Source organism: Rhinatrema bivittatum, chromosome 16 (genome assembly GCF_901001135.1).
Source record: "Rhinatrema bivittatum chromosome 16, aRhiBiv1.1, whole genome shotgun sequence".
NCBI lineage: Eukaryota > Metazoa > Chordata > Amphibia > Gymnophiona > Rhinatrematidae > Rhinatrema > Rhinatrema bivittatum.
Window position 1 is genome coordinate 10,632,944 of NC_042630.1, and position 27,076 is coordinate 10,660,019.

Consider the following 27,076-nt stretch of genomic DNA (forward strand, 5'->3'; position numbering starts at 1 on the left):
TTATGCAATTATCTGAATGTAATTTTCCTATATGATTATTGCTAATGAGCTGATTTGCATGATTCTGCAGCTCATTAATAATTTAACATAATATTTGTAAATGTCTTCATGAGTACAAAATTAGGTTTTGCAAAATAGCAAATGAGGCACATAAGAATTTTCAAACAGAGATTGGTTATGTTTTTTCATGTGAAAATACATTTGTGAGGCAGTTCACAGATAAGTATCTAGTGACTGTTATTAACTTAAGGACATTCTAAAATGCTGAGAATTTGTAGTATAACATCTATTTACTGAGAAGCTAGGCCCCGGATTCCAGGCTTCCTTGTCAAACCTTTGCACTTCTTTGCTGCTTTGGCCAAAGCCTCCCTCATCTCATTGTTTCTGAGGCTGTAGATCATGGGATTCAAAAATGGAGTCACTGCTAAATAGCAAAGGGATACCTCTTTTTCCAGCTTGTAGGAATAGCTAGCTGAGGGCCTTACATACATGAAAGTGACAGTCCCATAGAAGATAAAGACCACCGAGAGGTGGGAGACACAGGTGGCAAAGGCCTTGCTCTTCCCTTTGGTAGAGGACATTTTCAGTACAGTGACGATGATGTTACCATATGATAACATTATGAAACTGAAACATCCCAGAATTATGACCCAGGCAAGAATGAGAAAGCTGTTTTCAGTCAGTGAACCTCTGATGCAGGCAAGTTTCATCAGAGGTAGAAAGTCACAGAATATATGATCAATCTCAAGAGAGCCACAGAAGCTCATCCTGGACAAACCGATGACTGGCAACAGTACAACCAAGGCACCTACAACCCAGCACCCCAAAGCCATCCTGAGGCACACTTTTTCGGTCATGGTGGTCGTATATCGCAAGGGACTGCAGATGGCTACATAACGGTCATAGGCCATGATCATGAGAAAAAAATGCTCTGTGGCTCCAAAGTAAAACAAGAAATAAAACTGGATAAAGCAACCAGCAGCTGAAATGTTTTTTTTTTTGCTCAGGGTATCCATCAGAATTTTAGGCAATGTGGTTGTGACATAACAGATCTGAAGGAAGGAGAAATTGGCGAGGAAGAAATACATGGGTTTGTGAAGATGTAAGTTCTCCTTTACCACTGCAATGATGAGGATGTTGGACATGATGGTTAAAATGTACATGAAGAGGAGTCCCATGAAGAATAGGGTCTGCTGAAGATGACTGAAGTGGAATCCCAGTAACACAAACTCTGTCACAGTGGTGGCATTGTATCTCTCCATGGCTTCAAGATGTCCACCTGTTTGAATAAGTTGCAGTGAATGGTTAGTGGGATTTATCTGGAGCAAGTAGGAGACATTTTGAGATTGAGTAGAGGATGAATGGAAGGAGGAGGGTCAGCCATTAAAATGAAAAAGAACTGTGTTGTTTACTCAAAGGAAACAGTCCTTTACCCTGAGAGTAACTATGAAATCTACTGTGGAAAGAAGACATTTTATCCACTTTATACCTCTAATATTAAAGTGAATCCATTCCTGTAGACTAGTTTTGACATTGGGTGTTTCTCTTGGGTGAGATTCTATCTGATAAATACTGATCAATGTATTCAATGCCTTCACATTTGGGTTTTTTAATATGGAAACACTTGCATGAAGTTCCAGAAGGATATCATTTATTATATTTCCCTTAATGATACAAAAGTCCCCCTATTTTTCTACAGAATGGGAATCCTCTTTCAAAAAAGCTAGGTATGTAACTATACTACAGATCTTCCAAATCATGTACATATTTTCTACAAAAAAATGACTGAAAGCACACAATCACATACACATTTTAATTTATGTGCTGTTTAATAGTCTGAGTTTTTTTTAATTTTAATATACAGTATTTGAAATACATTGAGCATTATTTTGTTAAATGATAAACAGTCTAAACAGATGAAATGCATGAAATTTTCAATCTGACTTGCATAATTGAGCTGATTGGCTCACATTTTGTTGCTGTTGAGGTAAACAGGGCGATAGAAATGGCCAAGGAGCACATCACGAGAACCTGAAGGGTGAGAGGGGTGAGCTGGAAGCAACAGGGAAACCAGCCTCATTAGAATATTTGGATTTTGAGGATACTTGGACCAGTATAGTGACCGAGGGGGAAGGCTTGCCTATCCTGACAGATGGGAGACAGAATCAAATTAAAACAAATGATCAATTTAAGCAGCATTGAAAAAAATCTAAGCCCCTCCAAAGATAATTAAGTTCCATTGAAATCCAAAAATAACTTCAGTTACATTTTTCTTTTTTATTCCTTTTTTATATATATATATATTTTAACCCTGCAATGACGTAGTTGGCTCTTGTTTTTTCCTAAGTCAGTGACATTGCCGCATCTGTATACCAGCAGCCCAGTTCCCACAAGGACCACAGAAATCAATCAAAGGTTCCTCTATATTAGGTAAAACCAGAACAGCTGGTGCTCAAAACAGCCATCTGTGCCCTGTGATTTATAGGTTTTACTTAAAACAATGTTCTTGGCAACAACAAAAAACCATATTTATGGTGATCTTACTTTGCCAAATATGTGTTTTAGATTTAGAAATTTGTTCAAATTTCAGGCATGATTTATAATTAGATCCTGTGTACTTAATAAAAACATACCTATGCTGTACATTTTCTGTATTGTGAAGTAATGAGTTGATACCCCTATTTTAAGCATTTTAAAATAGATTTTGAATTTTGTTTACATTTCAGACAACAATTAAAATCAGTTCGTCCATCAACTACCCTACCTATGACATCCATTCTCTGTGTTGTAAAGTCAGGATGTACCTGGTGAGTTGTGTCTTGGTTATTGTGCATCACAAGACTCCCATTATGCACAAATAAACCCTCCTTATAACCTACCAAGCTGACGCTACCCTTCCCCCATTTTATAAAGAGGGTCTAGCTGCACTATCATGATTGTACTTATCTAAAATACCTACAGTACCTGAATGTAAACCGATGTGATATGTCAGATTGAATGTCGGTATATAAAAAATAAATAAATAACTATTTGATCTTATTCTATGTTTTTGTTTTCAGGTTGTTTCCTGTCTGTGAGTGCCAGAAGATCCTCTGAGCTGGCCCTATAAAGGAAGAATATTAGCAAGAATAATCATAACTCTTCAAAAGAAATCCTGGCTAGCTGCCTGAGGATTTATTTGATAAACCAGGCAAAATTAAGGATAATTCTTTTTTTTTAAAAAAGTATTGATAAAGCACTTACGTTTCTCTGGGAGTCACTGCTGCTGATATATCCCACCTGTGTGTAACACAGGAAGGAAGGGGCGCTCCCTGTCTAGCTTGCCATGGTTTGCGTCTCCGTCTGGAGATGCTCAGAATTTAATTGTTTCTGAATCGCGCATGGGAGGGGACTGATTGCATCACCTCAGAGTTCTTATTCCCCTGCAGATCTGTGAAAACTGAACCTTGGGGCGAGCAACACAAAAGTCCCTCACTTTCTTCTTCCTTGGGGGTTTGTTTCCCCGTCTGTCTGTCTGTCTCTTATCTTTTCCTTCCATCTCTCTGTGACTGTCTACCTCCCTCCCTCAACTTCCCTCTCTCTCTTCCACTGCTTCCTGCCTCTTGTCCATTCTCTTTCCCTCTGTTCTCTCTTCATTGTATCTTGTTTTCTAGCATCCCTTGACATTATCTATCTACCCATTCACCTAGGGTCCAGTCTCTCTACCTAACTCTTTATCTAGCCAGCTAGCCACAGTATCTAAATAGTTGTTGCTGAGCGATGGAAGTTACAGTGGCTGGGCAGAGAATCAGTGGGTGGTGTAATGATAGGCGGGTTGCAGGACAGCTCCACAACCGGCCTACTCATCCCGGGGCTCAGCGAACATCACCTGCAGCAGAGACGCTGCCACGATCTAATGTAATCTCCCTCTCCCTCATGCTGTCCTTAGGTGCACATGAGCAGCAGTGACCTGAATATGCATAGACCAAGGTGGGAACTGAAGTGGCAGCACCAGGTGATGACATCAGTGTGGCAGAATATTTAAAGCCCTGACGTGCTCCCACTCAACACCTCAGCATCAGGTCCTCCTGTCTTGTCAGCAGTGTGTGTATTGCTACTCCTCGTCTTGACTGCTTCTCTCCATCTCAGCTCCTCACCTTGTCTACCTTGTCTCTTGCTTTGTTCCACTCCTTGCTTGCCTTGACTCCAGTCCTACTCCTTGCCTTGCCTTTTCGCTCTCCTGTTACCTGTCTCATTCCCCTGTCCATGTCTTGCTTGTTGACCCATTCCATGTCTTGCCTGTTCTCATCCTTGTCTCCATGTCCCCTCCTCTGACTGATACTTGGCTCCTGACCCTGGCTTGGATTCTGTCTCTGCCTGCCCTGACCTCTACTTGGATACCAACAATGCCTGATCTCTGCTTTCCTTGACCTGTGACTAGAAACTGATGCTGCTTGACCAACGCCTGCCCTGACTTTGGCCTGCTTCCTGACTCTACCTGACCACTCCCATGGAGTGGCTGTTACTACCTTGGAAAGCTTTCTGGCCAGACTAGATGGACCATTTTGGTCTTTTTCTGCCATCATTACTATGTTACTATATGTTACTATGGAAGTGCATTAATACTTTAGAAAGGGGTGGAGTGGGGTGAGTATGTGCATCTGGAAGGGTTGGAAGGGTGATTGACAGTTCTGGAGAAATATTTTCCAAATTGGCCACCAGGAGGATTTGGTGGCTGCACTCTGAGACCACAATATTTATTTTGTGTGAGAAAACACCTGTATTAGCGATATGGGTGCATTGATATGTGCATTGTGTTCTCTTCAGCACCATGGGCAGCAGTACTGACATTTTGAGTTTCTTTTGCTCAGTCTATTCTGATCTGAGGAGAAAGTATTAGCTCCAGATAGGTAGTCAAGGCCTCTGCGCTGCATCACTCCTACCCACCTAGGGCCCAGCTACACGCATATTTGCCGGTATTTTCGCATGTGGCTCTTTTAAAATCCAGTCTTAAGGTTTTTCTTGTTTTTGCATACATTCTCATTGAAGCTGTTATAAAATCAAAGCTTCATCTTTATTGAAAAAATATTAGATAATTTAGAAAATACCTAACTAAAAAACTATAATATCCATATAGATAGTCCTACTCTATATTGCACACAGTTGAGATTAAATACATACAATCAAAAAACCTCTTGAAAAATGTAAATAAATGTAAATAAATCAGAGACGTCTCACATAAAATATGCACACATACCACACTCATTCTCCAACCATACATAGGTGAATATATGTTCATTAAACAGATCCGCTGACATCTTGATTATACTTGATCACATGACATTGATTTTTATCACAAAACCCAATGACGGCATTTAACAAAGAATGGGTCCAGCAGTTAATTAATTCTGCTCAAATAAAATCACCCTGATGATCGAGCAAACAGCTCTCAAAGTACAGCAATAAAGTTTGCCTTCCTCCCTGACAATCGCAAACTGACAACGGGTTCAGTGGGAACTAAAAATGAGGCCTCGTTAAATGCTGTCAGCAATCGCTCAGACACTAAGGGGTAGATTTTAAAAGAGACGCGTGCAAGTCCATGTGTGCACGGTTCCCAGCGCAAGCACATGTACACGCCAATTTTATAACATGTGCGCGCCTGCACATGCATGTTATAAAATCCATTGGCCATGCGCATTTATAATCCGCGTGTGCATGTGCAGGTGGCACACAGGGAGGGTGAATTTTCGAATATTATGTGTGGCGACCCAATCGCGCCTCCCCCAGTTCCCTTCCAGCCCACTCCAATGAAGGAGTGGACTGGGAGCGAAGTTCCCTACCCCCCCTGCCTAACCTTCTGTCCCTTTCCTGTCTCCACCCTGACCTCTAGCCCCTATTTAACTATAAGAATTTTTTTATTTTTTTACTTACTGCTCTGTCAGAGCAGAAGCAACTTGCACGGGCCGGCCAGCTGCCGGCACGTGCTTCCCCAGAACAGCAGCTAATAACCTCTGTCCCGGCTGGCCTCCATCCTGCCCTGCTCCGCCCCTACCCGCCTAGACCCCACCCCCAACCCATGCCTTTTTCAGGACCGGCATGTGCGCTTATCGGCAGTTACGTGCATGGCTGGGGCCTTTTGAAAATGCGCACGGTGTGCGCTGCTATTTGCATGCATGGCCCTTTTAAAATCCGGCCTTAAGGTTTTTCTTGTTTTTGCATACATGCTCATTGAAGCTGCACATGGCAGATAAGAGCTTTTCTGCAATTAGCTCCTAATAGGTAGTCAAGAAGTGTGTTTTTATTTGATACCTGTATTTTTATGCCTTTTTGTACTGAGTCAGTAAGGCAGCAGTTTTTAAACTGTTCTGATAGTTTGCAGATCGGGGGGGGGGGGGGGGGGTCCTATACATTACATTTATAAAGAGAAACTCTTCACCCAACACCCAGCCATCCATTCCTGCCATTTTCTTACCACCATGCTTTGTTATGATAAAAACAGATACCAAATCTAGTGAGGCTGTTGCCTGAATATCCATCTGCCCAAGTTCACCACTAGCCTGCTGGAATATACCTGGTTTGTGACAAGGTCAAAGACATGGGCTGAAACAAATCTATGAACAACTTTGAATACAAATAGGCAACATTTGAGCTAGACTCTGCCAGGGAATGAGATGGTAGAGTTCTGCAAGGAATACATTTAAAATGGATGAGGAACTGAAAAAAAGTATCTTGGATATACTTAGGGGATGGAGAGATATGAGGCTTGAGAGGCCTCGGCAGAAGCAACTTGTGGTAATCAAAAATCAATGAAGTGCAAACCAGAATGAAGGTCTTGTTGGAAAGGGAAAGTGTTGAACACAAGGCATCACTTCACAGTTGATGAAGTCATTCTTACAAATTCTGTATTAAAGATGTGAAACAGATCAAATTTGAACTCAAAAGTGACACCAACTTTTGAATGGAAGAGCTGAGGGTAACGACTGAGTGAAAAAAGAAAAGAAGTAACACAGATTTAAATTTGAAGAGGTGATGGATGTCTGGTTCATGAACAGTTCTTCGGCTTTAGAAGCATTGAATTATCTGAAGAGAAAGCCATGATTGAACTTCAGTTAACTTGATCATCAAGTGGATAGGTTATGAAATCCAGGATGACTAACAAATGAAATGCACTGATGTGTAGTCAACCAGGAAATGGTTGTAGTCAGCCAGCCAAATCACTTAGTGAAAGTACTACACACTGTCATGTCATGGGTTCAATTCACAAGACCAACTTCTTCTCCTTGGGCCAATTAGGTGCCAGGTTCAAACCATTACTAACATTATTTACACACCACAGGTTTAATAGATTGTACAAGCTGGTTAATTGAGCATACCTTTTCATAACCTGACCACTGACACATTTATTTTTTTTAAGGATTGTTTTCATTTGTGTTCCTCCGACTTAATATCACCACGATATTAAGTTGGAGGAAGTACAGAAAAGCAATATTTTCTGCTTTTCTGTACACTTTTTGGGCTGCTCAGAAATGAAAGCCTGCTCCAGTCAGGCATTAATTACTGAGGGTAAAAATTATTCATCGGGCATACATTTCTTTTTTGAATCAGGGGAGAATAGCTAATAGCTTCATCAGCATGCATTTGCATGGTATGAGTGCTATTAGCTTCACAGGGAGTTGGACACACGTTTTGGCCACGCTAATCCCCTTATGGCATAAGAGGATGTAGATGCGTGTTGAAAACACGTGTCCAACCTCAGGTTAACCAGTGCTTGGCTGAGCGCACTGTATTGCATCAGCCTGCTTATGGAGTCATTTACCATAACATTTCACTTACAAACATAATCAGCCAGAAATCTGAAACAGATTATGTGTGTGCTGAGGAGCCCAGCATTCAGAGGCCATAGAAGGCGGCATGGAATACTGGGAGAGTTCCTTTATTGATCAGAAGATATTTATTTATTTATTTATTTATTTTTATATATCGGTGTTCGATTTTACATATCACATTGGTTTACATTTAAACAAAATTTGCAGGAACTCATGCGTTACCATTGTCAAACACATTAAACATTTAAATATGGGGATTGTTAACAAGGGATATAAAAGAACATGGGGAATGACTAACACTACGGGATGCACGTATTGAATAGAGGAGGGATCTTCTAATGAATATGTAGTGGGTAGAAAGAAGCACAGGAAGTTTGAAGAGATCTAGTTTTGTTAGAGGCTGTAGAAGTTAGCACAGAAGCTGGACAAGTCTTTCCCTTGGTCAGATGGAGTGAAAAAGAGCATAGGTAATGCTGACAGCTCTTCAGTTCATTGTAAGATGTAGATGGGTGTGTAAGCTGTTGGGAAGCTTTTCTGTAGGTTATTGGTAGTGGTAGAAGGGAGTAAACAAGGGAGAATGCTCTTCTGTTGCTGAAAGGCATGAGGTAGGAATATGGGCAATTGGGTGAGTTCTTCTGTTGGTCAGAAGCTATGGGTGAAATTCTAGGCAACTTCTGACAATACTTGCAATTAAGTCTTCATGAAATGATGGATTTTATAGCAAAAATCTTAACTACACTTTCATAAGGTGTGGTTATGTTTTTTGAAAAATCCCTGCTTTGTGCAATTATCTGAATGTAATTTTCCTATATAATTATTGCTAATGAGCTGATTTGCATGATTCTGCAGCTCATTAATAAGAACATAAGAAAATAAGGACATAAGAAATTGCCATAATATTTGGAAAATAGCAAATGATGCACATAAGAATTTTCAAATGGAGATTGGTTGGTTTTTCATGTGAAAATACTTTTGTGAGGCAATTCACAGATTAGTATCTAGTACTTGACTGTTATTAACATAAGGAAATTATAAAATGCTGAGAATTTGTAGTATAACATCTGTCTACTGAGAAGCTAGGCCCCGGATTCCAGGCTTCCTTGTCAAACCTTTGCACTTCTTTGCTGCTTTGGCCAAAGCCTCCCTCATCTCATTGTTTCTGAGGCTGTAGATCATGGGATTCAAAAATGGAGTCACTGCTATATAGCAAAGGGATACCTCTTTTTCCAGCTTGTAGGAATAGCTAGCTGAGGGCCTTACATACATGAAAATGACAGTCCCAAAGTAGATAAAGACCACTGAGAGGTGGGAGACACAGGTAGAAAAGGCCTTGCTCTGCCCTTTGCTAGAGGACATTTTCAGTACAGTGACGATGATGTTACCATATGATAACATTATGAAACTGAAGCATCCCAGAATTATGACCCAGGCAAGAATGAGAAAGCTGTTTTCAGTCAGTGAACCTCTGATGCAGGCAAGTTTCATCAGAGGTAGAAAGTCACAGAATATATGATCAATATTAAGAGAGCCACAAAATCTCATCCTGGACAAACCGATGACTGGCAACAGTACAACCAAGGCACCCACAACCCAGCACCCCAAAGCCATCCTGATGCATACTTTTTCGGTCATGGAGGTCGTATATCGCAAGGGACTGCAGATGGCTACATAACGGTCATAGGCCATGATCATGAGAAAAAAATGCTCTGTGGCTCCAAAGTAAAACAAGAAATAAAATTGGATAAAGCAACCAGCAACTGAAATGGTTTTTTTTTTGCTCAGGGCATCTGTCAGAATTTTAGGCAATGTGGTTGTGACATAACAGATCTGAAGGAAGGAGAAATTGGCGAGGAAGAAATACATGGGTTTGTGAAGATGTAAGTTCTCCTTTACCACTGCAATGATGAGGATATTGGACATGATGGTTAAAATGTACATGAAGAGGAGTCCCATGAAGAATAGGGTCTGCTGAAGATGACTGAAGTGGAATCCCAGTAACACAAACTCTGTCACAGTGGTGGCGTTGTATCTCTCCATGGCTTCAAGATGTCCACCTGTTTGAATAAGTTGCAGTGAATGGTTAGTGGGCTTTATCTGGAGCAAGTAGGAGACATTTTGAGATTGAGTACAGGATGGATGGAAGGAGGAGGGTCAGCCATTAAAATGAAAAAGAACTGTGATGTTTACTCAGAGGAAACAGTCCTTTACCCTGAGAGTAACTATGAAATCTACTGTGGAAAGAAGACATTTTATCCACTTTATACCTCTAATATTAAAGTGAATCCATTCCTGTAGACTAGTTTTGACATTGGGTGTTTCTCTTGGGTGAGATTGTATCTGATAAATACTGATCAATGTATTCAATGCCATCGCATTTGAGTTTTTTTAATATGGAAACCCTTGCATGAAGTTCCAAAAGGATATCATTTATTATCTTTCCTTTAATGATACAAAAGTCCCCTTATTATTAAGTATTTTCCTACAGAATGGGAATCTTCTTTCAAAAAACCTAGGTATGTATTATACTACAGATCTTCCAAATCATGTACATATTTTCTACAAAAAATGACTGAAAGTACACAATCACATACACTGATTTTAATTTATGTGCTGTTTAATAGTCTGAGTTTTTTTATTTTAATATACAGTATTTGAAATACATTGAGCATTATTATATTAAATGATAAACAGTCTAAACAGATGAAATGCATGAATTTTTCAATCTGACTTGCATAATTGAGCTGATTGGCTCACATTTTGTTGCTGTTGAGGTAAACAGGGCGATAGAAATGGTAAAGGAGCACATCATGAGAACCTGAAGGGTGAGAGGGGTGAGCTGGAAGCAACAGGGAAACCAACTTCGTTAGAATGTTTGGATTTTGAGGATACTTGGACCAGTATAGTGACTGAGGGGGAAGGCTTGCCTTTCCTGACAGATGGGAGACAGAATCAAATTAAAACAAATGATCAATTTAAGCAGCATTGAAAAAAATCTAACCCCCTCCAAAGATAATTAAGTTGCATTGAAATCCAAAAATAAGTTCAGTAACATTTTTCTTTTTATTCCTTTTTTATATATATACATATTTTTAACCCTGCAATGACGTAGTTTTTTTTCTAAGTCAGTGACATTGCCGCAGCTGTATACCAGCAGCCCAGTTCCCACAAGGACCACAGAAATCAATCAAAGGTACCTCTCTATTAGGTAAAACCAGAACAGCTGGTGCTCAAAACAGCCATCTGTGCCCTGTGATTTATAGGTTTTACTTAAAACAATGTTCTCGGCAACAACAAAAAAACATATTTATGGTGATCTTACTTTGCCAAATATGTGTTTTAGATTTAGAATTTTGTTCAAATTTCAGGCATGATTTATAATTAGATCCTGTGTACTTAATAAAAACATACCTATGCTGTACACTTTCTGTATTGTGAAGTAATGAGTTGATACCTGTATTTTAAGCTTTTCAAAATAGTTTTTGAATTTTGTTCACATTTCAGGCATCAATTAAAATCAGATCGTCCGTGAGCAATCCCTACCCATGCTGTACATTTTCTGTGTTGCAAAGTTATGGTGTATATACAAAGTTGATGGCTTGGTTCATGTGCAACACAACTATCGCATCCTGCACAAATAAACCCTCCTGATGCTGCCTATAAAGAGGGAGAGCTGCACCTGAATGGGAACCCTTATTAGTTGATATTATTCTATGTTTGTGGTTACAGAAAGTCTCTTGTTTGGGAGTTTTAGAGGATCCTCTGAGCTGGGTCCATAAAGAGAGAATTTTAGCAAGAATAATCTTCAAATGAATACATTTTAAAGCCCTGGCTAGATGCATGACTAATTATTTGATAATCCAGGAAAAATAAGGAAAAGCAGTTTTATTTAATTAAAGAAACCTTGCTAAAGCCCTTACCTTAATCAGGGAGTCAGTGCTGTTGTTGCATCCCACCTGTGTCTATCATGTATGGAAAGGTAGGGGTGCTCCATGTCTGGCTTGCCACGTTTTACATCTCCTTCTGGAGATGCTCTGAATTTAACTGTTTCTGAACTACAGAAGGAAGGGGATGGGTTGCATCACCTCAGAGTTTTTATTCCCTCTGCAGATCTGAGAAAATGAACCTTGGAGCGAGGAACAAACTTTTTCTTGCTGTCTTATTCTTTTGTGTGTCTCCCTCTCTCTCCCTGTCTGTCTTTTATCCTTTCCTTCTGTCTCTCTGTGAGTTTCAGCCTCTCTCCCTCAACTTCCCTCTCCTATTGCTTCCTGACTCTTTACCTTTCCTTTTTGTTGTCGTGTCATAGGCGTACTCACCTCCTTCAATCCCACATAAAATCTCTCACCTGCACCCTCTCTGTTGCGCTCAGGGGTAGACCCTTGTCCTGGAGCAGTGGAGAACAGCTCCCTGGTAGGGACCAGGAAGCACCTGCCTCCAGGAGGTGGAGCACTGGGGGATACAGAGGCTAGGATGAACTTCACCACTGGAAGCCCACGGTCCTCCCGGGTGGAGCCCGTAGGGACCCAGGCCACTTGGACTTAGGTGGCCCTCAGAGGGTCTCCTGGAGAGATGTTAGACAGGCGAGCCCACGGACAGGAAAGTAGCATGTTCGGTTCGAGGCTGGAGGTCTGATGGAGCAAGGAAGACCAGAACAGCGTAGGCTATGAGAAGGCAAGAGACAGAGCCAGAATCAGAAGACATGGTCAATCAGGCAGGGGTCAGAATCCGAAGGTCAGTCCGAGGAGTGTCAGCCAAAGAAGAACTTGGATACCAGGAATCAGTCTGAGAGTAGTCAACGAAGTAGAGGTCAGGTTCTGGAGGTCAGATGAGATCACAAGGCAGGCCGAGGTCAGAAGGCAGGCAGCAGGCAGAATGGTCAAGGAACAAGCCAAGGTCAGAAGGCAGGCAGCAGGCAGATTGGTCAGTACCAGAGAGACAGTCTGAGGGTACTACCTGGGGAGACAACAGACGGAAACAGGAACAGAAGGACGCTGGAACAGTAGGATCCTGGAACAAGGCTGGAACAGTAGGATCCTGGAACAAGGCTGGAACGAGACTGGAATGAGACTGGAATGAGACTGGAACGAGACTGGAACAAGGCTTAGCACGCAGTGACAATATAGCACACAATACATTGCAAGCCAATTGCCAAGGCAAGGAAGTGCAGGCAGGAACTTCCTTAATTAGTTCCTTCAATCAGGGTGCGCCGCAGAGCTAGGACCCGCCCCATGCCCTACAAGAGGCTGGGAGATCCATACGCGTGCACATAGGGGCGTGGCCAATGCCACGGAAGGCGTCGAACTCCGGCGTGAGGCCAGCGACTGCCGCCGCGGGACGCCGAGGCCTGGAAGAGCTCGCGGCTGCCGCTAGGGAGGCTGACCCAGGACCTGCAGAGGAGCTAGAGAGGTGAACAGGCCTGTGCATGAGCCGGATTCGGACGGGGTGTACAACACTGTCCCTCCCTGCATCCCCACCAATTTCAATTAATTCTGCCATGAGCAAAGCTCTCTGGCACAACATTTTTCATAAATAATGATCTTTATTGGATGAATACAGCCGCAGCTTAGGATCAATTATAATTCTAAATTCAACTATCAATTAAACCCTAGACCATTATGCAATCTCTATAGCTTGACCATGCCCTCGCATGAGTTGTAGTTCAATTAAGCTCATTACATTTCATGAAACTGTAATATTCTGGCATTGGGTACACAGGGCCATCGAGGCCTCACCCCCTCTGACAATGTCATGGCCAGTAGCAGGAGCAGGATTCACTTGTTCAGGATGAAGGAGATGTATGGGGGCATGGGTGATCAGGCCAAAGCTGGCCGTCACAGCTGAAGACTTGACAGGCATCTTGTCTACACTTTCATCCATCCATGCAACACAATGGCAGCCACTTGGTATTCACACAAATCGCACATGTCATGCGCAATATAGGAGCATGTCTTCGTCCGCGATGCTGCTGCATCGATCCTGCTGTCATGTCTTCATCCGCGATGCCGCTGCATCGATCCTGCTGTCATGTCTACTTGTCAAGGCCTCCGCCTGCCCTCAACCTCAGGCCAGGCCTGCTGCTCCATGCTGTTCGCAGCAGGTCCGAAAGGGCTCGGAATGGCCGGAGGACCATTCAACTTCCAACATCCTTGGATGTTGGCCTTGGGAACTTGCAGGCCTGGCAGAGGATCAGCCTGTCAGCCATGCTGGAGCATGCCGTCAACCCTCGGCTCGGTCCTGGACGCATCTGGGGTCGGGCTGAGGCCCAAGGGCACACATAACCACCAGAACACAACACTTTTGGTCAGGTATCATGGTAGCATTAGAAAACTGAAAATGTTTCGACTGGATAAAGGCTATGGAAGTAATCCTTGACAATTTATGGTGATTTTCTTGCAATAAAGTCTGTATGAAATTATGAAATTTATTTAAAAAAATCTTTACCATAATTTCATGGGGTATAGTTATGTGGAATATTGCCATTTTGTGCAGTTTTATGAACATCATTTTGCTATGCAAAAATTGCCATTCAGCTGATTTTCATGATTCTTTAGCCTATTAATAATTATACAATTATTTTTTAAATGACTTTGCAAGGACAAAGTTTGTGTTAAAATGGAAATAAATGAGTATAAAAACATGAAAACTGTGATTATGTATGTTATGATTTTCCATGTGGCATTACATTTGCCACTGGTTAGTATATTGGCCTCAATGACTTTTATCACCAGATGGATATTTTAATTGCTGCAGAATTTGTATTTCTACATTTATTTATTTGGACATTTTACATCATCATTCCATGTGTAGATTATTACATCGGTTTACAAAGTGACATTCATAGTTATAATTCAACAAACAAATAATGATTGGTTACTGGGGTAATAGTCATAGACAGGTATTAATATCTATTCAAGTGAAATTTTCTAGTACATATTTATTTTTGATCTAGCACATTAGGCAATGAATACAGGAAATTAAAATGAAATGATAATTTTCACCTCTTAGTCGGTGGGTTGCTTTGATAATCTCACACTTTTTTTGATTAAATCTTCATGATTTGGCTATCTGTTGTCCTTCTTGTCTTTTTGGCTCTCTTTTTTCCAAATTTTTTAAAGTTAATTTATATATGTTTTTGAATAGCCATGTTTTTAAGTCACATTTAAATCTCTTTCTATCTGGTAAAGTACGTAATGTCTCAAGCAGAGAATTCCAGAGTGTTTTGAAAACACGCAATCTCTTATTGTCATCAGATGTGGACTCCGTATTGTGGCAATAGTCAATAGTCCTTTATTTTGAGATCTTAGTATTCATTGAGGGTTGTAGGGTTGTAGTGTCATTCCTAATAGGCTAGTGTTATTGTAATGAATGATGTTGAATATTATCATTAGAACTTTATAGTAGATTCAGGATTGTGCTGTAACCAATGCTGTGACACAGCAAGGGTGTGATGAGGTCATATTTTCTAGATCTCAATAAAAGTCTTGCTGTGGCATTTTGTAATATTTGTAGTGGTTTTAAATGATTTGCTAGAAGACCTAGTAGTACGAAGTTACAGTAGTCTAGGTTTGAGAATATTAGAGTTTGCAATATGACTGCCTATTGAAAAGACAGGTTCTGTATTCCAGATCTCCTTGTCAAACCTTTGAACTTATTTGCTGCTTTAGCCAATGCCTTCCTCATCTCATTGTTTCTGAGGCTATAGATCATAGGATTTAGTAATGGAGTCACCACTATATAGAAAAGAGATATTTCTTCTCCAGGTAGTAGGTATAACCAGCAGAGGGTCTTACATACATGAACATGATTGTTCCATAGAAGATAAAGACCACTGAGAGGTGGGAGACACAGGTGGTGAAGGCCTTGCTCTGTGCAATGGTAGAGGACATCTTCAGTACAGTAGTGATGATGTGTCCATAAGATGTTATTATAAAAATGAAGCAGCCTGGCACTATGAACCAGGCAAGAATGAGAGAACTGTTTTCTGTGATTGAGCCTCTCTTGCAGGCAAGCTTCATCAGAGGTAGAAAGTCACAGACTATATGATCAATCTCAAGAGAGCCACAGAAACTCATCCTGGACAAACTGATGACTGGCAAAAGTATAACCAATGCACCCATGACCCAGCACCCTAAAGCCATCCTGATACATACATTTTCAGTCATGATGATCGTATATCGCAAAGGACTACAGATGGCTACATAACGGTCATAGGCCATGACCATGAGGAAAAAATCTTCTGTGGCTGCAAATGTAAAGAAGAAATAAAATTGGACAAAGCAACCAGCAGCTGAAATAGTCTTTTTCTTGCTCAGGCTATCTTTCAGAATTTTAGGCAACGTGGTTGTGATGTAACAGATCTCCAGGAAGGAGAAATTGGAGAGGAAGAAGTACATGGGTTTGTGGAGATGGTAATTCTCCTTTACCACTGCAATGATGAGGATATTGGACATGATGGTTAAAATGTACATGATGAGGAGTCCCATAAAGAACAGGATCTGCTGAGGATGATCAAAGTGGAAGCCCAGTAACACAAACTCAGTCAGAATGGTGGCGTTGTATCTCTCCATAGTAGCTTCAAGATGTCCACCTGTTTGAATAATGAATGTTTGAGTAAGTTGTTGGAAACAGTTAGTGGGCTTTATCAAGGGTTAGTAGGAGACGTTTTGAGGAAACAGGATGGATGGAAAAAGGAACGTTAACCATTAAAATTAAAGAGTATTAAGTTCACTCAGAGGAAACATTCTATCCATTTTATACCTGTAACATTAAGCTGGATAGATCTCTGTAGACTAGTTGTGCCACTGCACGTTTCAGCTGGGTGAGATGCTATTTGATAAGTACTGATCCATGGATTTAATCCCATAAAGACAATTCACTAATGCCTTAAGCACATTGACTGGCATTTACGTTCTTTCGATTTAATCCCCTGCTTCTTTTCTATGCTCCAAGTTGTATTACGCCCTTGTTTTATTGTAACTGCATACCTTAGCCTTCTCTTGTTTAATGTTTTATTATTATTACTACGATTATTATTATTATTATTATTATTAAGATAAATATTAGTTTTTACCTTTTTTGTTACCTATCCACTTGTTAATTGTAAACCGACATGATGCGATATCTATTGTGAATGCCGGTATAGAAAAACTTTAAATAAATAAAATAAATAAAATCACCTTTGAGTCAGGAAGGATGTTTAACCTGGAAATACTTACTTGAAGATCCTTAGGGATTTTGCTTTAATATCTTTCCCTCAATGACACAAAAGGCCCCCACCCATTAACTGTGTTCCCTATGGAAAGGGAATCTTCTTTCAATAAATCTTGGTTTATAACTGCAGTGTACGTCTTCCGAATCATATACCCTGTTTCTACAGAAGATTACTGAAAGCACACGATTATTGTACATACACTGACATAGCATAATGAGTATGCTATGTAATAGAATCATTTTTCTTTATTATAATATATTTTAAATACACTGGGCATGTTTTAAAAAATAGTCTAAAGAGATGAATTGAATGAATATTTCAATCTGGCGTGCATAGTCGAGCTGATTGGCTCAGAATCTTACCACATATTTTTGTTGTTGTTGATATAAACAGAACCAGAAAATGGTCAAACAGCACACCATGAGAATCAGAGGTGTGAGGGGGAAGGAAGAGCGAAACCAACCTGTTCAGAAAGGATTGGTTCTAAGTTACAGTTAAGTCCATAAATCAGTAATGTACCTGTTTTCATTCTTTCTTAATATATTTTTAGACCTGCAATGACTTAATGGGTTACTGATTTCTCCTTTAAGGCAGAGACATCACCACAGCTGCATGCCAGTAGCCGAGTTATTTATTTATTTTATTTATTTGAGGTTTCTTATATACCGAGGCACGTTTGAAAAAAAACATCACCTCGGTTCACAATATAACATAACTTAGCAACCAGCTTTACAATATTAACATTAACAGGGAGAGGGTTAACAGGGGACAATACATGAATTATATACAGGAATAATATACAAATGTACATGTTAATTTTAACAAATGAGTTAAATAAGGCAGTGACGGTATTTGGGGGGAAAGTAATGGATGGAGGGGAGGAGGAGGAGAATACCTACAGGGGTGGGGGGTAGGGAAGGAGAGGAGAGGTCGGGGATCGGTCAGGCGGTTAAGAAGTATCTTTGGTGAGAGATAGTTCGTTAGTCAGGGAACGCTAGTTTGAAAAGCCATGTTTTAAGGTTGTGTTTAAAGTTTTTGTGGCAGGGTTCCTGGCGTAGGACCACTGAAATCCATTAAAGGTATCTCATAATTTGTGTGATGGGCAACTGGTGTGTGAGTGAATGTCTCACCTTTATTGCCAATCTTTGGAAAGTCATCTTTCCACCTGCCTCACTTTATCCTTATTATAAAAATTTGGCAGATAAATGTATCCCGATGTTGGGAGACTTAATGGTCCCAAGTAGAACAATTATGGACTCCTTTGAGAATTACATTAGTGGGGGAAGATTTACTAGGAAATACTTCTTTATGTATTTTCAATCACATCATTATCTTACTTCTTCCTTTGTGTCATTTACTTCCTCCTTTTTGTCTGCTAAATTTGATTGTTTCATGCAATTGAAAGAGCAGGAAATGGTCTCCGTGTCGCGCTTTTATAATTGTAAGAACTCTGTTGAAAGCTGTTTGATTCTGGCAGTGCTAGCTGGGGGTGTGGCAGAGGGACTGTAGAGCACAGGTAACGGCTAAAGAAGCTTAGGCATCCTGTTTCAGTTTCACCAAGGCTACCACACCTTCAAGTAAAGCCCTCCTAACCATCCCTTCAGTTAAAACAGCAAGACTAACCCAAGTGAGGGAAAGGGCCTTATCATTAGCAGGACCCACAATTTGCAACACAATGCCTCCAGAGATCAGATTACAAAGTGATCTCAAGGCATTTAAGAAAAGTTTAAAAACATGGCTTTTTAAACAGGCATTTTACAAGGAGACGGGAGAATAGAAATTATTCAGGAATAAGCAGATAAGCACCGACACACAGTACTTATGACAATACAGTAGAGTAGTCTATGAACCCCACATCACAACTAGCATATTGATAACACTATGTATGTATTTATTTATTTATTTAAAATTCTTTTAATATACCGATGCTCAAGACTAGTGTCTTATCGTACCGGTTTACATTGAAACAAGGGGTAACCAATTAACTAGGAAGATAAAGTTACAATGAACAGGGGGTCTACAGAGTGGGAGAGTTGAGATCACAAGCATACGATTAACATATCAAAGAGAAGCATAACAAAGTTTAAACATAACAGAGTTTAACATGTATGATAAATTTACCCGTAAAAGTACTTTCAGTACACTCGGTCATGACACACTTCTCTAAAAATTATTTTGTCTAATGATATATTGTAACCGAACCTTTGACGGCACCTGTTAGAATGTACTATAGTACACTTTTACCTACATTAAATATGTGCCTACATGTAAACCGTTGCGATGGTATATAACTTAGCGACGGTATAGAAAAGATTTTAAATAAATAAATAAAATAAGAGATGCAATACTGACTTTTTCATGAACTTATCATTCTGCCTACTAGAGGAACTCAGATGAAGCTTATTACTTCCGAGAAGTGTCTAAAATGCTCTGCTCATGCATATTCATTGTGGATATCCTGGTTATGGATAAGTGCCATTCACTATTTAGCTTTGACAATGGGTAAAAATGTTTCTTTTCTCCTGAATATTGTATACTCAATTATTTAGAGAGGCACATTTTCATTGGGAGGTTCCACAAGTTACTTTATCTAGAGCCTACCTATTAGCTAAGACGTGTATACTTTACACTTTGTTAAGGGAAGTGCCCTCCTCGTTCTCTGAATGGTCTGGTCGAGTGGTGGATACAGTGTGCATGGAATATCTCTAGATCTTCCTGACTGTCCTCTGCTATCAAATTTGGTATATCTTTAATAATCCTGATCAGTTTAGGAATCATCTAGATAAAGTACCCTTAAATACTGCTTTAACAGGGGAGGAAAATGTTTAATGTGGAAAAGAGGATTAGAGAAGTAGTGATTGTTTCTTGTTAATTGCTCCAGTTTACTTTAACTTGGCTAGTGGCTTCTTAAATTACCTATAGATTTCCTATGTATAGGAGGTTGTGAGATATTAATAATGTAATTGATTATTGTTTATTTTTCTTTGGATTATGTGAAATTACAGTTATCCTTATATTTGTATTTTAAACATTTGAAAATGCAATAAAAATAAAATTTAAAAAAAAATAAATTTGGACCCTTTTTTTATTGATAAGCTACCAGAGGACCTCATGATACTAATTCTATCAGTAGGTGATGTGATGATTTTCAGGAGGGTGATTATTAATTTTGAAATAATAGAGTACTCTGTTATAGTAAATCTTGTATTATGTTTGGTGTTTAAGTTTCTTTTTGTGAAATTTGATGATTTATAATTTGGGTTTTGCTGGATATTGGATGGAAAACTGTTACCATAATTTCATTTATACAGATGTAGAATATGCCAATAAAAAAGTTTAATGGTTATAAGATATCTTTTTTATTAAGTAAAAACCATAACAGCTGGTATTCAAAACATACACCTATGGCGTGTGATTTATAGGATTCGCTTAAAATGAAGATCTCGGCATCTGAAAAAGATGTATGATGATTCGCCTTCAGACTGCATAGAGAGAAATACAGATACCTGTGTGTTAAGCCTTTAAAAAACAGATTTTGAGTTTTGTTCACATTTCAGACATCAATTAAAATCATATCCTGTCTCTACCTTTGCTGTGCATTTTTTCTGTGCTTTAAGGTAAGTAGTGAGTTGGTGTCTTAGTTCTTGTGGAACAGTTGTCCCATCCTACATAAATAAATGTTCCTTATCACCCACCGAGCTGATGGTGATCTATGCCATCCCCCTAATGAGGGCTAGCTGCACTATAAAGACATTACTTATTATTTGATATTATTATAAGTTTGTGATTACAGATTGACTCTGGTTTGTAGAGGATCCCCTGTGCTGGCTCTATAAATATAGAATTTTAGCAAGAATATTTTTAACGTCCTTGTTAGGTGTATGAGGATTTGTCTGATAAACCAGGAAAAAATAAAGAAAACTATTTTTTTTTTAAATAAACATTGAAAAAGCACTCACGTTTCTCAGGGAGGCACTGCTGCTCGTATAGCCCACTTGAGTGTAACAGCAGGCGCAGGAAGGAAGGGGAGCTCTCTAGCTTGTCATGGTTTGCGTCTCCCTCTGGCGATGCTCAGACTTTAAACGTTTCCTAATCACAGAGGGGAGGGGATGGATTGCATCACCTCAGAGTTTTTAACCCCCAACCGGATCTGTGAAAACTGAACAATGGGGCATGGAACACAACAAAAATGATATGAAATGTAATGACAAATGTCATTGGATTTTTATCTTATTCCTAATTCACCATATGTAGACATTGAGACTTCACTGGAATCATATATTTGAAATCTGTCTGATTTTCCTTAATTTTGTATGATCTTCATATAAAACAGAGATGCTGACTGCAGTCATTGATGGAGTGTTCTTAAGACTCAGGACACTCCATCAATGACTGCAGTCAGCATCTCTGTTTTATATGAAGATCATACAGTCTTCTTGACTGTCGGATAGTATAATCATTGGTCATATGCACATTTTTAAAATCTTTTTCTGTTTTGCAGGGAAAATCACTTATCTTTTAAGTGAGTGGTTTGCATATCTTTAACAAATCTGCTGCCCGAAACTGTTCCAGTGTTTCATCATTCAGAGCAAACCTCTACTGAACTTATCAGTGTCTGCATGACCGTCATTGAGTGTAGTCAGCGACTCTGTTTTTTATGGTAATACAAATTTAAGTAAAATCAGAAGGATATGATTTCAGTGAAGTCTCAATGTCTACTTATGGTGAATTTCGGAATAAGATTCATATTATTATTCATCTTTTGGATTTGTTTATAAATGATGAGGTGAATATTCAAAGTGCATTCAGCGCTATTTAGCTGGACAAGCAGGATTTATGCAACTAAGTTGCAGCCTTTGACTACGCAGCAATGTTCATCAGCTGCCACTTAGCTATTTATTTATTTATTTAACATTTTTCTATATGCTATATAAATCCCATATAAGTGTATGAGGTAGATTGACATGCACTGCCTCCATTATATGCAACTCTATCTCATGCATATTCATTGTGGATATCCTAAAAACCTAGCCTGTTTGTGGCTCTCGAGGAGCAGAGTTGGCCACCCCTGCTATATGCCAATGATATATAATTTTTCATTCCAGAAAATGCCTTCTTATTCTGCCATCCTGGATATTATTGCCACTCGTTCTTCCATGAATCACTGGTTATTTCATAATCACTTAGAGCTACTGTAGCTCCTGCTAACTTTGTTTTGAAGGATGTGATATCCCTATTCTAGGACAAGTTTGCAATCTTGGTATCATTCTAGAATCTGATCTATCTATACGAACCCATATTCAACCAATAGTTAAGACCACGTTTTCTAAGCTCCTAATGTTTCAAAGGCTAAAATGTTTTCTAAATTTCACTCAGTGTTGTACAGGACTTCAAGCTCTTGCTCTGACAGGAATGGACTACTGTAATTCAGTCTTTATGGGCTTAACTGCAAATCGCACAGAATACTGTCGAATAAGTTTTAACCAGAGCCACCATTCAGAGTCACATGGTTACGTAAAACTATATGGCTAACCATAGCCAGTTAAATATATACATAACTGGATATTCTTTAGAATATTGCTGGTTAGGCATAAATGTCTCTGGTTAGTCGGAAACCTTTAGTCTTAATCGGCCATATTCATAAGAATATAGCCAGTTAAGTAGTGAACTGCTGAGAAAAAAAAGATCACAGGCCTATAGCCCTAATCAACCCACTCAAGCTCTAAAGCTTGGTCCTGCTAGGCAGAGACCGCTGCCTGTCCTCCCAAAGCAGCTGCCATCTCAAAATTAAAAAAAACATGTATGGGCTGTGGGTTGTGGTCAGTCTCTCCACCTCCCCTCACACTCCGAGCCTTAGTCTTCTCTATTTTTTATTTTAATGTATTCCTCTCCAGGGTTAGCCCTTTTTGTCCCATTCTCCTTGTGTTCCTTGATTTTAGTGTTATATTCCACCCGGATTGTGGTAGCATCCTAACGTGATCTAGGCTAAGCATTTCTGGCATCACTAAGCAGCGACGCTGGAAACATATGCTTTCAGCTTGGCTCCTTAGAAGCGCTGTGCTTGATGTCTACCAGCGTAGATACTTAGTGACACCAACAGCACCGGGCCTGGGTCACGGTGGGATGCTACCACCATCTGGGATGAAGATGGAACTAAAGTAAGGGTATAGGGAGGGTGGAGAGATAAGGCTTAGGATGGGGAGAAGGAGGTGGTTGTGCAGACAAATACAAATGAAAAAACAGATGGATCCCAGGAGTGGGGAGTGTGAGAGAGTCCAGCTTTGACTCCGGCCCATATATTTTTTTATTATTGAAATGATGAGCACTTTGGGGAGGATAGGGCAGAGCTCAGATGGGAGAGAGGATGGGGTTGGTTAGGCAAGTAGGCCCATGACCTTTTTTAAAATTTTACCAGCACTTTGTATCTTAATCAACTATATATTTTTTGAATATATCTGGTTATGTCTAAAGTAATTTGGAAATACTTTCCTGGATAAGTTTAGACCTGCTCTCAGGCTGTTGCGCTCGGGGGTGGACCCCTGTCCTGGGGCAGTGGAGGAACACCTCCTGATAGGAACAGAAGGCAACTGCCCCCAGGGAGCGGAGCACTGGAGGAGGCTGAGGCTTGGGGAGAGCTTCACCAATTGGAAGCCCAAGGTCCCCCCGGGAGGAGCCCGTAGGGACCCGGGCCACTTGGACTTAGGTGGGCCTCGCAGAGTCTCCTGGGAGAGTAGAAGTCCGGCGTGTCCACAGACACAGAGAGAGCGCAATCGGGTATGAGACTGGAAGTCTGATGGAGTAAGGAGGACTTGAACAGTGTTGTGATGACAAGGCAAGGAACAACGCCAGAATCTGGAGATGGGGTCAGGCAGGCAAAATGTCAATGTCCAAAGGTCAGTCTGAGAGTGGTCAGGCAAAGCAAGGGTCAGGCACTGGAGGTCAGATGAGGTCCCAGGCAGGCCGAAGTCAGATGGCAGGCGGCAGGCAGGCGAGTTGAGGAACAGGTCGAGGTCACAGGCAAGCAGCGGGTGGAGAGATGGGTCAAGAGACAAGCCGGGGTCAGTACCGAAAGACAGTTCAAAGGTACAACCTGGGGTTGCGCAGGAACAGACAGGCGCTGGGACAGCAGAATGCTGGAACAGGAATGAAGGATAATCGTGGTCAGTCAGGCAGAGGTCAGGTTCCGGAAGGCAGATGAGGTCACAGGCAGGCCGAGGTCAATAACGGACGAACGAGGAGATTCAAGAGACTTGAGACAGTAACAGGAGCCCAGACAACCTATGGAGGAAGCCAGTTGCAAAGGCAAGCTCTGGTTGCCAGAGCTTGCTTTCAATACTCCCGAGGGAGTGAAATCATCGAAGGGAGCCTGGCAGCCCTAGCGCGTCGCGGCCCCTTTGTCTAAGGAAAGGGTATGCACACGCGCTAGGGAGACTCTAGGCCGGAACAGGGCTTGGCGTCGGAGGAGACGTGAGGCCCGGAGGTAAACGGTGATAGTGTTCCTGCCACATCGCACAGAGAAAGGAGGCCGCCCGGGCCAGGAGCACACGGTGAGAAGGGCCGGCCCCGTGTTCCCTGGCCAGCCTTCGTAACACAGGCATGTCTACAGTTAGCTGAATAAATTATCCAGCTAACTCAACCCCTCTCCAGAATGCGCCCTACATGGTTCTTTCTTATTTAACTAAATCTTAGCTGGATAAAGACTTATCTGGGTAACTTTTAGCTGCATATGCAAGGGAAATATTCAAAACTCCTATTTAGGTGGATAACTTGTGAATTATGAATTTATTTTATTTATTTATTTATTTGTTTGCTTTTATGTACCGACATTCGTTGGGGTACATCACATCGGTTCACATTATAACAGGATAATAGCATGACGGAAGTCGTACCATTTTTACATTGTAACATTATCCATCTAAATGGCTTTGAATATTGACCTTTCAATAATTTGGGTGATTATATAGCTCCATGTCCAGGGGGGACAAGCTGAGCCAGTGCTGGTTTTGTCCCATTGCAGGTATAGAGATGCGTATTTCCCTATTGAGTCTCTAAGAAAAGCAGGCCTACCTCTTCCCAGCATGAAGTGTGATGCCTCGGCATGTCCAACTTAACAAAGAACTAATGATCACCTTTGGTATAAGAGAAATGTGTGATGTATAACTCTAATCATAGTACTTTTCCCAAGCCAATTATAATGAAAAAACAGATTTTCATACCATAGGTATACCAGGGATGGTTTTCTACCAGGTCATAACAGGTCACCAACCTCAAATCTTTTGGAATTTGTTTCCTTATTCTCATTGGGAAAAGATGGAAGGTGGAGGCAGTTCCTGATACCCAACACAGTACCCATTTTCATTATTACTTTTTGGAAATTTTCACAGAGCAAAACTTGCATAAATATATTTCATTTAATAATGCAGTGTTTTCAAATTAATATTTTTTAGGTTAAAAACATAACTTTACTCTCCCTCACCAATAAAAGGCAATAAGCTTTGCTATTATAAAAAACACATTTACCAAATCTAGTGAGGCTGTTCCCTGAAAATCTATTTACCTAGGTCCCCATAATGTTGCTGGATGTTTGTTAGCCATCATCCGCTTGCTGGAATCTATCTGGCTGAAACAAGTCCACAAACAATGTTGAAAAAATATAGGCCACATTTCAGCTGGACTCTGCAAAGGAATGAGATGGTAGAGTTCTCAGAGGACTACATTTAAAATGGATTGAGGAAAGGAAAAAAAGGATATAGTGAAGAGTTGGAGAGATATGTGGCTTGAGAGGCCCTAGCAGAAGCAACTTGTGGTAATCAAGATCTGATGAAGAGCAAACCAGAATGAAGGACTTGGTAGAAGCAGATAGTGTTGAACACAAGACATCACTTCACATCTGATGAAATCGGTCTTACAAATACTGTATTAAAGATGTAAAATATATAATAAAGTTTGTTCTCAAAGGTGACATCAACTTATAAATGGAAGAGTAGAGTGCGAGGGCTGAGTTAAAAAGGAAACGATGTAGACATTGAATAGATAGGAGAGACCTTCTAATGGATACAGATTGTGAAGAGAAAATGAATGTCATGCTCATGACTTGTTCTTCAGTCTTAGAAGCATTTCTTTACATGAAGGGAAGCCATATTTGAACTTTAATAATTTGCTCAAAGTAGGTGAGTAGGTTATGAAATCCAGGATGACTAAAAAAAGAAATGCAGAGCTGCTTAGTCAACCAGGAAATGTTGAGCTGCCAGCCCAGTCACTTTGTGAAAGTGTTACGCACTCTCATGGGTTCAGTTCTCAAGTCCAGCTTCTGCTCCTTGGGCCAGTTAGGTGTCAGGTTGAATCCATTACAAACTTCTTTTATGCACCACAGGTTTATCAGGCTGTACAAGTGTTATAGTTTCCTTCAGAACATACATAGACCACTTCTTTCTCTCCAGTATCCCAGTCCAGGACTGCCTCATTTCCAGGCCTTCAAGATGCTAAGAAGATGATCCTGTTTCCCAGCAACCCCTTTAATAGCCTTAGGGGACAAATCTGGTTCTTCAGGGGTGATATCTTTATACATAAACATAATCTTAAAAGCCCGGTATGCACATTAACTAGGGGATGTACATATAAGTTGGGCTCACGTGCGCCAAGCGGATTTTAAATGCCACCTGGATATGCGTGTATCTCCTGCAACATACGCATTGCAAAACTTTTCAAGAGGGACATGAGATGAGCGTGTTCTGGGTGGGGCCCGGCCAAGAGATGTGCGCATGCATACTTATGCACCGTAGTGCTCGCCAAGGTCCCCTCAGGAGTAACTTTACTTCTTCTATGGATGGTGTATGAGTTAAAAATAAAAATAGATTGAGCCATTTTGGAGGGGTTTAAAGGATCTGGGGTAATTGGGGGGAGTACAGGCTATCGATTCGGGGGGGGGGGTCTGGAGGATCTAGCTGTTAACTGGGTGAAGTAGTGAATGAATTGGTAAACTGGTAGTGGCTTCAGCGCACGTCCCTTTTAAAATCCCCCAACTTACACGGCAGAAGCGTGATTTCAATGCCCACTTAAAATT

General features: G+C 40.5%; 3 protein-coding genes across 3 annotated transcripts; all 3 read right to left on the reverse strand.

Annotated features, from left to right (window-relative positions):
- Positions 1-290: 290 nt before the first annotated feature.
- On the reverse strand, positions 291-1,262 carry LOC115077210 (olfactory receptor 11G2-like). Its single transcript, XM_029579495.1, has one exon. The coding sequence runs from the start codon at positions 1,260-1,262 to the stop codon at positions 291-293; it is 972 nt and encodes a 323-aa protein (XP_029435355.1).
- A 7,608-nt stretch (positions 1,263-8,870) lies between these two features.
- Positions 8,871-9,842, reverse strand: LOC115077211 (olfactory receptor 11G2-like). Its single transcript, XM_029579496.1, has one exon. It carries the CDS (start codon positions 9,840-9,842, stop codon positions 8,871-8,873), a length of 972 nt encoding a protein of 323 aa, XP_029435356.1.
- A 5,690-nt stretch (positions 9,843-15,532) lies between these two features.
- LOC115078146 (olfactory receptor 11G2-like) lies at positions 15,533-16,285 on the reverse strand. The gene has a single exon (XM_029580841.1). It carries the CDS (start codon positions 16,283-16,285, stop codon positions 15,533-15,535), a length of 753 nt encoding a protein of 250 aa, XP_029436701.1.
- Between the last annotated feature and the right edge of the window lie 10,791 nt (positions 16,286-27,076).